The 14,812-nt window shown below is 37.8% G+C and overlaps 1 protein-coding gene across 2 annotated transcripts in view; it reads left to right on the top strand.

Moving 5' to 3' along the window:
• NELL2 (neural EGFL like 2) overlaps positions 1–12,381 on the top strand; it is a 154,036-nt gene extending 141,655 nt beyond the window's left edge. For both annotated transcript variants that reach the window (XM_026117662.2, XM_026117661.2), the window contains exons 17-20: positions 4,684–4,877; positions 5,854–6,030; positions 8,172–8,396; positions 11,612–12,381. In XM_026117662.2, the coding sequence (XP_025973447.1) occupies positions 4,684–4,877; positions 5,854–6,030; positions 8,172–8,396; positions 11,612–11,662 (647 nt within the window). In that variant the 3' untranslated portion in view covers positions 11,663–12,381. The remainder of the gene's footprint in view (positions 1–4,683; positions 4,878–5,853; positions 6,031–8,171; positions 8,397–11,611) is intronic.
• Positions 12,382–14,812: the final 2,431 nt, after the last annotated feature.

Here is a 14,812-nt window from a genome sequence, read left to right as displayed (position 1 = left end):
TGACTGTTAACGGAACAATTGTGTTAGGAAACCTTGTCTGGGGGAGATGCTTTCTGGCTTTACATGAATGTCGTGAGTGTAAGTCTGCATGTCTTATAAGAGGATGGAAAGTAGAAACTTACAGTCAGTTATATCAGAATACATCTCTGAGCTCTTTGTCACCACCTATCAAGGTGTGCATTTTTTTCTTATTGTGCTTTGTCCACATTCCTTGCAAATTGATTGAGAGTTTTCTCATCTATAGTTTTCAATATTTTATTTGGGTTTTTTGTGTCTGACAGAGTATTGAATTGACCTTTTTTTAGAGCTATCCGCAGTAGCTCCAAGATCTCTTTCCATAATAGATCTAAAAGTCTGATTTAGTTTTTGAATGGGTATTGCCCCATGTGCCTTGTATTTGGATCTGATTTGCCATTTTATTGCTTACTGAGTCAATACCACAAAATATTTCTATATCTTCACAGACAGTTTTTGTTTTCAGTACTTTATTATCAACAGCCTTTTTCATCTCACTGTTCATCCATTCCTCCACATCAATTTTAAGCATAGTGAACAGCATATGTTCTAGCACAGACTTTTGTGGACCTCCCCTGGGACAGCTGTCCATTGTGACAGCTTGACCATTTATTGCTGCCTTTTATTACTTACTAATTAACCAGTTATTAATCTGTGAGCTGAGCTCCTCTTTTATTCCATGGCAGATTCATTTCTTTAAGAACATGTAGTATGTAAGGGAGATCATCAAAAGGTTTTGAATAAAAATATACAAAGGGGATCTAGATGATATAATTAACATAATTCCCCTTTTGAAACTAAGCACTATCACAGTGAATTTTTGCAGCCTTTTTAATACCTTTAAGAGTGTTGAATTTGCATACATTGTGGTCATTACTGGTCACCAGTACAGAGTAGTTGTTCAGTAGTGACAGTTTGTATCAGAGCCTGCCCACTGCTCAGGGCCAAGTCAAATGTTGCTTTCTCCCTTTGGGATTCTTTGACTATCTGCTCCAAGAAACAGTCATTAAATCTGTTAAATGTAGTCCTGGGTCACATCCTGGTGTAGCACTAACCCAGTCTATGTGGGGCAATTGAAAATTCCATTTTTTATGGAGTTATCTACCCTTGCAGACTCTCAAATTTTAGAAATGGAGTTTAGTCATTCCAGTTATTGTCACCCTTTTGTATACCTCTAGTCATGTATTTTTCCTGTTGAGGCATTAAATTAATTACGATACATTTAACTCCTACCTTTTTTTAACATATAGCACTGCTTTTGCATCCAGGGGTCTCTTTTGCCATTGCAATACAGTTGTACCCTGGGATGATAATATTAAAAGGAAAATCCTTAAAAATGTGCCAGATAAAAGCTGTTGCAGTTTTTAATACGGATTAGATAAGTAAGAATTGGTTCTTAATCTAGCACTAGATAACTAGTGACGTTTTGGTTGTTTTTCTGAGGCAAACCTTCAAGTCTTTTGAGACTCAATGTTCTAACATCAAAACACTCAAGCTGCTTGATTCCTAGGCAATGTGTTGTAAATAGCCTGAAGTAAATTGATATGTTTTTAAAAAAATTATATGGGAGTGATAATAATAAACCTCTGCGACTCAGTATGCTGGAAATATGCAACCCGTAATCCTCCTCCATCCCACATTATAATCAGCAGCAACAGATGCAGGGGCCAGTGTACACTGTCCGTATAGGTACGGAGTTTGGAGAGCTGGTTATAGCTGTAAACAAAATGTCAGTAGCATAATTCACCATCTCATGGAAATCCAAAGGAAAAGAGCTGAGCGAAGTTTTGCTTGGGGTGGATGACTTGTGCATAAGTTCTTTGCAGATAATGACGGCAGTTTGTTGTGGATGCATGATGCCGATGAGAATTTCATGCATGTAAGTTGGTGTTTCTCTTGCTGCATGATAAACACATTGCTGTTTTTGATTAGCTTAGAATCAAAGCCTAAATAGCTTCTGCTTTGACCTGGGATATATAAATAACCCTATCCAGAACATTCATTTTCATCAATCAAACAACTAAAGTTGGGATTTTTCAGAAGTGCTTGGATAAGCAGCAAGTCAACGATAAAACCTTGATCATTTTCAATAACAGTGCACTAACCATTACTGAATGCTCTTGAAAAACATACCCCAGAAACATTTTCCCCATGATCAAGTTATGAAATGCACTTGTACATAAGCACCAAACACAGGCTTAGTGTTTATAGGGTCACTGCGTGTTGTTTAAAGGAAACTGTTCTTATTTACATGACAGCCGAGTTTTGTCCAAGTATCTCATATAATGTGGTTGCTTTGAGTTGACTGGCCAGTTTGAGAAGTGATATTACTTGTTTGTGACATTAGCTATGTAAAAGCCTTGTAAAAACACGTGTTTTAAACAAATGAATACAGCTATCTAAAAGCTGTTTATTAAACATGGCTTGAATAATAAAGAGAATCCTGCCGTTAATCATTGTATTTAAATGGTGGGGAGGGGGAGGAATTGTTGTTCTCTTCATTGTGTAACTTAGATTGTGTTACTTTCAATATAGAGTTAGAGAAAACAGAAAAAGGGGAGAGTAGCTCTTCCATCCCTCTGCTCTGCCCAGACCAGCATCGCTCAACCATTCCTGTTAAATGGTTGTCTAAAAATCTTTAAAGCTGGAGATTCCTCAGCAGCCCCTGGCCGTCTATTCCACTAATTATTTTTCCTTACAGTAAGGAAGGGTTTTGCTGTCTAATGTGCCCCCGACGTTTCAGCTGTTTGGGCCGCTGTGAACAGCCACACTGAATTAGGTTCATGATCCCAGTTGTCCTCTGCCCTCTTACAACAGTGGCCAACTCCAGATGCTTCAGAGGATAATGAGGTAGGAGATGTGGAGATATGAGAGGATCTGCCTATTTTGGATTATCTCATTGGTAAACAAGGCCACTGTAAACCCTAGCGCAAGAAGTGTAATCTTTCTTCCAAAATCTGTTACCATTGCAAGTCTGGATATTCTTGCTAGCTCTATACATTTTTGGATATGTGATTTTTTTTCTTCTCCCTAAACAGCATCTTGTAGTAGTGAGTGTCATAGATTGTTTATGCATGTTTATGCATTGTATGAAAAAAATATTTCCTTTTGTCAGACCTGAATTTGTTGTCTTTCACTTTTTTGTACTATCCTTGTCTTGTGTGTTAGGGAACATGGAGAACAAAAGCTCTCACTATGTCTTCTCTGGAGTATTCTTTTTTTTGTTTTTTGGTTATGTCCCTTCCTGCTAATGTTCTTTTAGAGATGAACAATCCATTTCTATCCAGATCTTCTCAAATGATATTTTATTCATCCTTCCCAGGGGCCCTGGTAATTTTGCAATACTTTTTTTAAGATGAATCCACCATTATTGCAAACAGTATTTGAACTAAAGCCACAATGCTGATTATTTACATATAAAATTCTAATAATTTCCATGCTGTTTTTCATCCCAGTTCATATTTGTGTTAGCAGCTTGTTTACTTTGTATTTGATTGCAGCCATATGGAATTGAAATAATTGAATTATTTTGCTTTAAACTTGAATTGAATTGAAGGAGGTTTCATTTGCATTGTTGAAACCAAAACTGAATGTTGAATTAAGTTTTTATGCTGATTGTGAAGGATACGTGAATGACTCTACTGCTTATTTTGTCTCGTATCGATCTATTGGACAGTTAAATATCACAGTGTTACTTTTTAATGAACTCTAATTAAAGAGCTTGGGCCAGACTGTCATGAAATTGAATTTATAATTGAACTCAGTGCAGCTATTGCTATTTACACTTGCCACAGATCTAGCCTCTTCTTACTCTTCTAGTATTTTCCACATTTTATTTATATCACATATAGTTGTTTACGTCATGCCATTCAAAGCTAACTTTTTTCCAGCTAACTTTTCTCCAGACAGACATCTGAAGAAGCTAAATGAAGGCTATTCAAGTATAAGGCAGAGTATGCTACTAGTTTGTCCTTGCAAAATAATTATATGTAGATTGATGAAGTAGGTCTTTAAAGCTACTCTTGAATTCTTTGAGATATGATTGTTTCAAAGTCATTTACTTTTTTCACTGGAGACATTAATTTTGTTCTGTATTTTCTATGCTACAGACAAAGGCTATAGATAACACTGCAACTTGAATAGTTAAAATATTCTAGTTTGTACACCCTATAAATGATGCAGTTCTTACTTAAATGAGCTTACAGGCCAGACATCACCTTTCATGTTAACTTCTTAGCAGGTGAACTCTAATGTGCTAGACAGAACCAGTAAAAGGTTTTGAAAACAAGTTTCTGCAGCTTTCCTGTTTAACTGAACATCTCTCATGAATGTAGGTATGTACCACAAACTAATGGGCTTCGTGAGCTAAGTATTATTTTTTCCTTCTTGTATTTCTTCTGATTTCCACATTCTATCTAGCTTGCCCAGCAGCATTTGTGTAGAAAAATATATATGAAAACTCAAAATGTAATGTTTTTCTTTTTAAAGTTGATGTGACTTGAAAAATGTTTTTATGAACTTCGAAGTTATTTCTCCCTGTGCTGAAGAAGTACAAATTAATTTTCAGCTGAAGTCTTTAATGGCCAACAATCACTTATAGTGGGTGCAGCAAGAAAATTTTTGTTTATTGAATATAGTCTAAAAGCATTGCATGGTATGTTTTTGCAGACATTGATGAATGTGGAACTGGAAGGCATAGCTGCGCCAATGACACCGTTTGCTTTAACTTGGATGGTGGGTATGATTGTCGATGTCCCCATGGCAAGAACTGCACAGGAGACTGTATCCATGAAGACAAAATCAAGCACAATGGTCAGATTTGGGTGCTGGAGAATGACAGATGCTCTGTCTGCTCATGCCAGGTCAGTGGAGATGAAAACTAGCTGTTTCTCGAAGATAGTGGTAGGGGTGAAGGGAAGACCATCATGATTCCAGTGAAATTCCTGTTTTAGCTGCCCTTTCTGCTGTGCAGGTAGTGCTACATAAAAGCATTATTTTATAGGGTGTTTTGAGGAGAGCCTCCTCTCTCCAGCCTGCACAAATACAGCTGCCTTCGAAAGTCTATTATGCAGTACTGGGAGAAGGATGTAGTACTATTTTGTTAGCAGAGATGCCAACCTATCTTTTCTTGGTGGGAGTAAAGACATTGTCACTCAAAGATACTGTCTGTCTAGACACATATTGGCGTTGGTGACTGAACCCATTATCTCTAGCAGATGGCTATAAATATAGATGGATTCTATATCTGAAGGGTAATTTAACTTAACTTTCTCAAATGTCTGCTGTGGGATGCCGATCCCAAGCTAAATGTAGAGGAAGTTCATGCAGAATGAAGGGCCATTATACACTGCTGACGAAGTACTGAGCATTTCAGAGACTCAGGTTTCATTAGCATGAATTTAATTTCAGACTATACATCGTCTTACGTAAATAATTACACAAGAGAGGACTGATCTGAAAGTTTAAAACAAGACTCAACTAGCATTCATATGAGAATAGTATAGGGTTAATGCAATCCATTCAAATTTGACACTTGAGAGAAGCACCCTTGGGTTTTATCACGTAGGTGAGGGCTGTCTGAAGACTGGTTGTATGAAGGATTTACACAAGACACCGAGAATGTGCAGTGATCTGTTAGTCTGCAGGTGAACTTGCCGTACTTACTCAGTGTGTACTGTGGTTTCTGCCTCTGTTTAAATTGTACTTTGAAGAAGTTATATAGTGGAAAATTTCTTGATCTGCCAGTGGCTTAGAATTGTACCAGCAAATCAAGTTTTTGTACAACTGCTTTTGGAGTTACGCAAATTTCTGCTGTTGCTCTATGTCTTGCGACAATAGAGTGGATACGTGATGTGCCGGCGAATGGTCTGTGACTGCGAGAATCCCACCGTTGACCTATTTTGCTGCCCTGAATGTGACCCACGGCTCAGCAGTCAGTGCTTGCATCAAAGCGGAGAGCTTTCCTACAACAGCGGTGACACTTGGATACAGAACTGTCAGCAGTGTCGCTGCTTGGTAAGTCTTCTGATTGCAGCACACTAGACGGAAAGAATAAAAGGATGCAAGATATTTTGATGTGTGCATTTTGGTGCATTAGCATGCATTTAGTTCCCTCTGGAGTATATGTATAACCAAAATCTGTTTTTCATGGATATTTGTCAGTATTATCAAGTTCCAGTCAAAAATGCATTTGGACACAATAGACAGTTGAAATTATTTAATCATGGAGATTGTTTTAGCAGAGTGAAGGTCATTTGGATGTGGAATGCACACAACAGCACATGAATTCAGAGACCAGTGAAGCTTTATAAGGGGATTCTGAACATATATGAAATTATTATCACAGTTGATAATTTCTAAGATTTTGATAGACTAAAATTTATTCATTCAGACATTTCCAGTAACAGAAAAAATAACAAGACTTGATGCATTCTTCAAAATAGTTAAATTAGGTTTGGAAAAAAGATATTTTAAAAGCTTGTGATCTTTTTCCTAGGCATGTATTTCAGAGTCTGCCAAAACCTCTTCTGCATAATGCAGCTAAGGAAGTTACCATGACAGAAACAATCCCAAAATAAAAACGAATAGTTTTTACCTCAAGTTAATCTCCAAAGGTAAAGCCTAGTCCATCTAGCAGCTTTCCCTTGTCTGAACATCATGAATAGCAGCCAGAAACCAATTCCTGCAGACAAACTTAGCTTTCAGTGTTACCACTGCTAAAATACAATGAAATAAATTCCTAGGTGCTTTATTAAATGTCTTCAAAACAAAACAAAAGACAACCTACAGCTTGGGACCTCAATAGATGTCTCTTCTTTATTCAAGATTCTACTTCTGTAGCTAAAGCCTGCTTTCCTTCAATTATCACAGGGATATTTTAGCTGGTAACTTTTTGTTTACTCTTTATAGTGTCCTTCAGTACAAGAAATAAATTGAAAGTTCAAGATCAATGACAGGTTTTAAGATTGCTTTCATTCTTAGCATCATTTGATTCAGAAAAAGAGGAGAATTGACCCGGATGAGAATTTTATAAAACAGCAACTTCACAATGCTTTCTACAGCAAGAAGAGTAAAGTCAGAGCTATAACAAATTCCAGGGGATCTTTCTCAGCTTTTGCTCTGGAGACATTTAACTCACCATTGCTCAGAGCATTAGATACAGTTTTTGTGAATAAATTTCTTTCCTGGGCCAAATGTTGCTTTTTTTCTTTCCCCCCTCCTTCATAAATCCTGACTACTCATTCTGTGCTCAAATGACCTGAATAAGTTTTTACGTCAGAGAGAGACCTGCTCCAAAACAGACGTGAATTTAAGAATTCTGTGAAATCTTTTCTTTGACCAGTAGATGTAAAAATTTGGCCCTTGTTCAGGATTGAATGGAAGTTGGCCCCAACTTCCAATAACTGAAATGAGTAAGTAGACATCTGAAGATTTGTATACAGGAGTATAGTAACTTCCCCAAAGAATATTCTGGCTCACTGCAAGTCTCTTATTTGACCTTCTCATACTCTGATTGCACTGAACCGAGTGCATAAAGTGGGATTAAGTTGGGAAGTCAGGTAGTTCAGTCATAATACAGAAAATGGATAGTAAGTGGGTGGAGGTCCTTTCACTTTCATTCCCTGTTAAACTGTGTTGCTGATAGCTTTACATCCTTAATACAGCCAATAGATTTGTAACCGTAGGAAAAAAAAATGTAGCCCATCCAGAGATGAACAGTTGAGGGCTTTTTATGGCAAATCAACAATCTGAATAGAAGTCAGAACTAGAGGAAAGAGATGTCAAAGCAATTTCGAAATGTAGTCCTGTTACAGCTTCTGCCACTTACAGAAGTAGGACTTAACAAGAAAAGATGCATATCCTCTATTTCATGAAGTTTAGGGAGAATTTTCAGTTGCAGCTGATGTAGGGTGCATTGAAATAAGTTAAATCTAATATACTTCCTGAATAGCATGCAGCAAAAAACACCCAGCTTGCCGTTTCCCACAGGCAATGAATATTGGTGTTCTCTGCACTAGCTTCTGAATAGGACCAGATGGAAAAACATGGTTGGCTAAGGAACATAATGCGGAGTCAGAGAAACAGGTAATAAAATAAGTAATGAATCAAAATAATAGCTAATCATCTTCTCTTGTTCTCGAAACATTTTTTAACAGCAAGGAGAAGTTGATTGTTGGCCCTTGTCATGTCCAGAGGTGGATTGTGAATTCAGTGTTCTCCCCGAGAATGAGTGTTGCCCACGCTGTGTCACTGACCCCTGCCAAGCAGACACCATTCGTAATGACATCACTAAAACCTGTCTGGATGAAACCAGTGTCGTTCGCTTCACTGGATCTTCTTGGATTAAGCACGGCACAGAATGCACCCTCTGCCAGTGCAAGGTAAAGAGCATAAAAGTTAAGCTGAGATGCCTCTTTCCCAGCTGGTTCTGTGGTGTATAAATATTAATGCATTGGGTCTGGTCAGTGGATAGTCAGTGCCTACACTTGCTTTCAAAGCAGAGGAGGTTAGAGTAAAAATGTTCAGTTTTGTTAACTTCACTCTTGCACGCACTAGAATGATGGCTTTAATGCACAACAGGTGAGAAGTAGGACAACAGCCCATGCTGCAGTGTGCTTTGAACAAGTTACAGGCTTGTTTTTTCCATCAGACTAGCTCATTTTAAATTTGATTGCAGTACAGCTCCATGCTATCTTGCAAATATACACGGTAACAAATAGGTATGTAAGATGAGACCACAAAAAAACGTGCTCTGTTTGGTACTATAAAGTTATCAGAATTCATTGATTTCCTCCTTGAGGATTGTGATGATCAAATACTTTACATTTTATAATGGGACTTGTTACATAGGTATAGTTTTCTTGCTTTAAAATTAATAATAGAATCAACATAATGTTTAGAGCATCTAGGAGTTTCCGTAGTCAAAGGAACTCATTGTCTGAGGAGAAAAATTTATGGCTATAGGCTTACATGAATTCTAGCATCTCTTTTTAAAGATACAAGAGAGAGGGAAGTTAAAATAAGTTTTTCCTATTCAATATAAGGCTCTAAATACATTGGATTATATTTTCGGCAATCCAATAGTGAAGAAGGACAAAGAGTGATTCCACAGTAGCCAAGGAGAGAGGTACAGCAGGATTCGTGCAAATGATGTGTAACTCCTCCTGAAATTTGCCATTGATTTTGGTCTTTATCCTATGTCCTTCCCAAGGAGGAAACTTCCCAAACTCTAGTACATGCTACCATAAACTACTTCAAAAAGGTGCACATAAAAAATAGCATAATTTTACTACTTGCTCCTGGGAGAGAGGGGGAGTAACTGATCATGTAGCAGAAACTGTTAAGCACCACCACTTTCTTTCTCTGGTTTGCCTGACATAATACTGTGCACAACAGCAGTTGTCACTGCTGTTGAAAGCATAGTCCTTTTGTTAGGCAAGTGGTATGTGCTAAATCAAGTGTGGGTATTTGTCTTGATGTCGGAGTGGGTCTATGGTTAGGAGAAAACTCTATGATCTGACATGGTGGCCAATGGTAAGAAAGCCAGCTATTGCAAAAAGGACGTTGAGACAGGCTTATGTGCACAAACCTCTATCAGTGAGGTCCATAGCTGGTGGCATATACCAACTCTAATGGTGAAAGTTATTCTGGGGAGAAGAAAATTAAAACAAAGAAATGAAAGCTGCAACTAAGGGGTGAGGAAGAGGTGATTTTCACACTGACCCAGTCACTTCCCACAAGGTCATGTGGAAACACTGCTACTGGGGTTTCTAGATGCCAGACCATGAAAAAACAGCCCGGGAACAACGTGGGGCTCTGGGAGTCACTGCCAGGGTGGCCCAGGTGATGGGTACAGCACTATGGGGGGAAGGCCCTAGATGCAACAAGGCACTGTTTGGGCTTGGGCAAGTCGCTGAGGTTTCTGTGCCTTGGTTTCCCTTTCCCGACCTGTAAAATGACTATTATGTGTCTCTAAAGCACATTGAGATTTAGTGATGGGAAATGTGTGTTTCATTGTTATATTGCTAATCAATGGCACTGCAGAAGAAATCTGTGTTATATCAGTTCTACTGATGTCTATCCATCTGCTGCTCCCTTTTGCCCTTTTCTCTTAAGCAAAGATTGAACCGTAAGCCTGGACTAATTTGTATTCAGTGTAAACACACACATAGATTACTAAAATCTATTGCTGCATTGTGAACATATATACAATTAAAACCGATACTCTGCCAAACCTCATAGATTTAAAACGGCTCAGGTAAGAATCTGCTCTAAGAACCCATAGAAAATACTGTTGCATTATTATACTTCAGTGTTCCAGCTACCTGGAATTAGACATTTCAATGCGCAGTCACAAACATGAGTCCTTGATAAAAGTTACTGTGCTGTTTAAATCAGATTTTCAATATTTAGCTGTTTTCCACATTACGGATTCTTGAATATCACAGTGCAAAACATACAACAGGGCAGTGATGCTTAACAGTGAAGATGTACCACTTTGTCCCTCAGCAAGCAAAATCTTACTCACTTCTCTTTACAGAGCAGTAATCTTTTTGAAATACAGTATCTGTTCATATTCGTGGCATTTTAATATTTTAGTTCTGCATGCAGGCAGCCCTCTCCCTTCAGATCAGGTTAATGCTTTGCTCAATTTGTATAGTTCTGTCTCATTCGTCCTGTGTCACCCCACTCTTTTCTTGCAGAGCATCACATGGAAGGTCAAAGCTCTGGGATAAGCCTCTCTAACCAAGCTATAGCAAAATAGGTTTACACAAATCCTTTAAGAATTCAGAAAGCCAGGCATCGTCTAAAGCTGACTTAGCCACAAAACCATTTCAAATCACAAGCAGAGAAGGTGAACAGTAGCATTGTCTCACCTCCTGTCACAGAAAGAGTGAAAGAAAACATCTGAATGATTCAGACCTTGGTCTTTATTCAGTCCTGGCAGTTCAGTCATCTAAATGTATTTGGAGTAATTTAAAAATAATGCACACTTTTTATTTGCATTGTGAGAATCAGACTGAGGAAAAGAAGTAATGGAAATGTAGGAAAGATATTTTCATGTCATAGGCAATCTGTTCCCTTAATTGCTAATATTCTCAAAAAAAAGTCTAGACTACCAGGGAAAACCTTACAGATTAACCTTTGCCAGTGTTATAGCCTGGATGTATTAATTTGAAGCACTTAGCGCTAAATAAATCTCATAGTCCCTTCTGTCTAAGCTAAATAAAACACAAAATGCTCTGTCTTGTTCAACAGCCTGATGTGTACTGTGGGCAAATACCTGATACCTTCAAATGAGCTGGATGTCTTTCACCAATCTCAGCTTCTTTCAGTTCGATTGTTGTAACTTTGTGATACAGACAACAGCAAAGTGCGCAATTCGAAGAACCATCCCATCCCTCCCCTGGGGTGAGGGAAGAACACAATGACAATTTCATGAATCAGATCAAAATTTGTATACGTTCCTATTTTACAAATCTGTTTGTTAAAGTCTGGTGGGTGATTGCAAATGACTGATCTTCTTAAATTGACTAAATTTGTATAAATTTGTATTAATTACTTCAACTCTTCTTTTTGTTGTTTCTTCCCTTAGAATGGCCATGTTTGTTGCTCAGTGGATCCACAGTGCCTTCAGGAACTGTGACGCTAACAACCATCCCTCACAAGCAGTTTCTGGTTAAAGAATTTCCTTCACAAAAAAGATCTTTAGACCAAAAATTGTACAAAATCAAAACTGAAATTAATTGGTTTTGTCCATCTAAAGTGCAGGAATGTGATGAACTCAGTTACCTGAATCAGAGTGAAACTTATGGGACTCAAGAAAATCTCAGATGTGTAAACCTTTGTGTGAGCTCAGGCCCAACTTCTGGCTACTTGTCTGTCTGACATCATTATGCAGAATATTAGGTTAGTATAAAATGACACACTGTAATGATGTACATAACGATGTCAAGATCAAAAATCAACTAGGAGTGCTTACGGGCTTTTCCAAAGCTTGAGGGTCCAACACTTGACTAGGTTCAGAGTTTTTTACCTAATCATATTTGGATCTGCATAAATGTGTTTGCTCACTGCAGAATTCAGCAGACATTTGAGTAAAAGGATGAGGCCTTCAGGAATAAAGAACATAGCAGCTAAGATGTGTTATGTACAGTATGTGCTCTGAAAAAAAAAGATACAAGTTATTGTAAAAAAACACAAAAACAAAAACCGTGATGCACAGGCATGGCTTCTTAATGTTTTCTGATGGGAAAAGTCATCAATATTTCCTTGTTTTACTGCACTTACTATTATTTCTTGATTGAATTTGTTCAGTATAAGCTCGTTATTGTGCAAATTTAAATAAATATTTCTCTTACCTTATGTTTCTTTGTGTTGCCTTTCCTTTTCAGAGATGTCATTTTGGTATTGCTGTTGTTCCTTCTTTGTCAGCACAGCTAGACAGCTATACTTTACAGATAATGTATATCTCCTGTCCAGCTCCTATACATGTGGGAGTTTCTGCTCGGCACATTATGCCCATCATTTCATATCTTTGCTATTCTTCTGAGAGCACATGAAAAACTTCACGCAGGGGAGGCATTAGAGTGGATTGAACAAAACAATTCGTGTGCCTAAAGATCAGACCCTACATGCCAGCCAGATGTCACTGTGACGAGGTACACACCATTTGTGCGTGATTGCATCTGTTCTGGTTTATGTGGGGTGTTCTCTAGACTCCTGGTCTCTCCAGCTGCCACACTTTGGTTTGTCTTTCTGTAAGCTCCTCAGCTTGTTTTTGTAAAACCTCTCAGTGCATGAGGATCACTTCAATGTATTTATTTTTATTGATAAAGAGGCAGTTATCCATTAGGAGGGATCACTTAAATTTGCAAACCCTATTTTCACAACTGTACTGTTGTGACAATAAATAGAAGAGGCTACATAACCAAATCCATGTTATTCTGGGAAGGAAATAAAGAATAAGGCACTAGTTGCAGAGCAGGAGTTGCAAAGGCTGGATGTGTAGGGATGCATCACAAACAGTGGAGACAAAGCCTGAGAGGAGGAAAACATGCAGAATGGCAGCATTCTTTTAAATGCTGCACTAGTAGTGTTTTCAAGGTGCCTCATTCCTCTTCAGCATCTTTCTTACCAGTTTAATAGATCATCACGCAACCCGAACAGGCAAAACTTCTGTTAATACTGTCCCTTTATGTTACCAAGTTACAAGGGAAGTCTGTGTATATGTTTTTTCACAACACAGAATATTTGCCCTCAAACAGATGCTACTTTGCAGTGTTTCATATACAGAAGGAGATCAGAGGAATGCCATGCAACCACATGAATTTGATAGGTATTCTTTTGCACCCTAGTCCTACTGAATATTGGATGTTTTTGGAGCAGGAAATACAAGAGATGCCTGGCCAGTGAATGCAAATAATACAGATAACAATAAACTAAAAATCTGAAAAAATGTAAAAAAAACCCCAAACCTAGACTGATATTCTATATTGGACCATTAAAGCTATGAAGATTTTTCAGTCCAAATAAGCTTTTTTCCTCTTCGACACCTTGTCCTTAAATAACAGGTACTCAAGGGATTTACTGTTTTGTCCAGTTTCTGGCAAGCTGCAATCAATGTTCTTAAGGAGAGTGTGAGCTCCTTGAAAAAGAGGCTGCTTTCTGTGCAGTGTTTTCCTGCTTCCTTGTAATTGCCTGGAGGTCATGCCTTGCCCTCAGACACAGAGGCACAGCCCCAGTTGGTTTCAGTGGCAGCTGCATACCTATTTCTGAGGGAAGGTTTAACAGAAGATATTTTTGTTTAGGAACTGCACTTCGATTTCATTAAAGAATAGGTATAAGATAGGTATAGGAAATGCATGAAAACTAGATGTTTTTTCTTTTTCTTTGAGAAATACATAAAAAGAGCAAACATTTTTCAAGGGCAAAATCCTCAGTCTCCGTCAGAGGCTATAGAAAGCCTTAGATGAAAGCAATAGAGCTGGCACAGGGAAGGTCAGATATTCACAGCATAGCTGTAAGTATCCCCATTAATCCTGTTTTTATTCAAAACTAAAAGGATGTATGGATGGAAAACAAGCATCTCTTTTCCAGCCTGAGTGTTGTAGGGTCTTTCTGCTATTGTGAGTTTAGCATTGGGCAGTGCAAAACACTTAAGAACAGGCTAAAAAATGAGGAGTTGAGACATAATAGTTAAACCTTGAATTAAATCCTGGGAGAGTCAGTCAATATTACATGTATGTAAGAGAAGTTATTCTGCTGAACAAAGCTAAAATTCTCTGCTGAATAAAAAATGAGAATGGGTTGAGTGAATATTATCTAATTTATCAATGTTCAAGGTTACTAATTAATTGGGAGTTCTTCTAAAGGTCAACAAACCCCAGTGAGACATCCTGATGACCCTCACTTTCATCCCCTTCCTATCTCCTTTCTCTTCTGTCAACCCAGCAATAAATAGTTCATGTTTCTGATTTTCTTCAAGAAGTAAATTTAAATATTATTTAAAATTGATGTCTGAGTTTCAGGCCTAAATTATCTATGGCAGCCAATATTACCCATAAAAAACAATTTACATTTCTGTCTTTCTAAAATATGTACTTAGAGTGAAACAGGTATATTGTGTTCTCTTACTAACTTTTCTTTATTGATGTTTTCAGTACTAGAATTCAATAACTTCCATGAAGGAACTGTCACCTCTCTGCAGAGTAATTGCCCTAAGTTAATAGACCTACAGATAAAAAGGCAGAAATGTCTTCAGTTACACTGAATTCAATTCCATGGTGAAACAAGT

This window comes from Dromaius novaehollandiae, chromosome 1 (assembly GCF_036370855.1).
Source record: "Dromaius novaehollandiae isolate bDroNov1 chromosome 1, bDroNov1.hap1, whole genome shotgun sequence".
In the NCBI taxonomy this organism is placed as follows: Eukaryota; Metazoa; Chordata; class Aves; order Casuariiformes; family Dromaiidae; genus Dromaius; species Dromaius novaehollandiae.
Note: the sequence above shows the minus strand (reverse complement) of the source record. Positions and strands in the feature narration are given on the sequence as shown.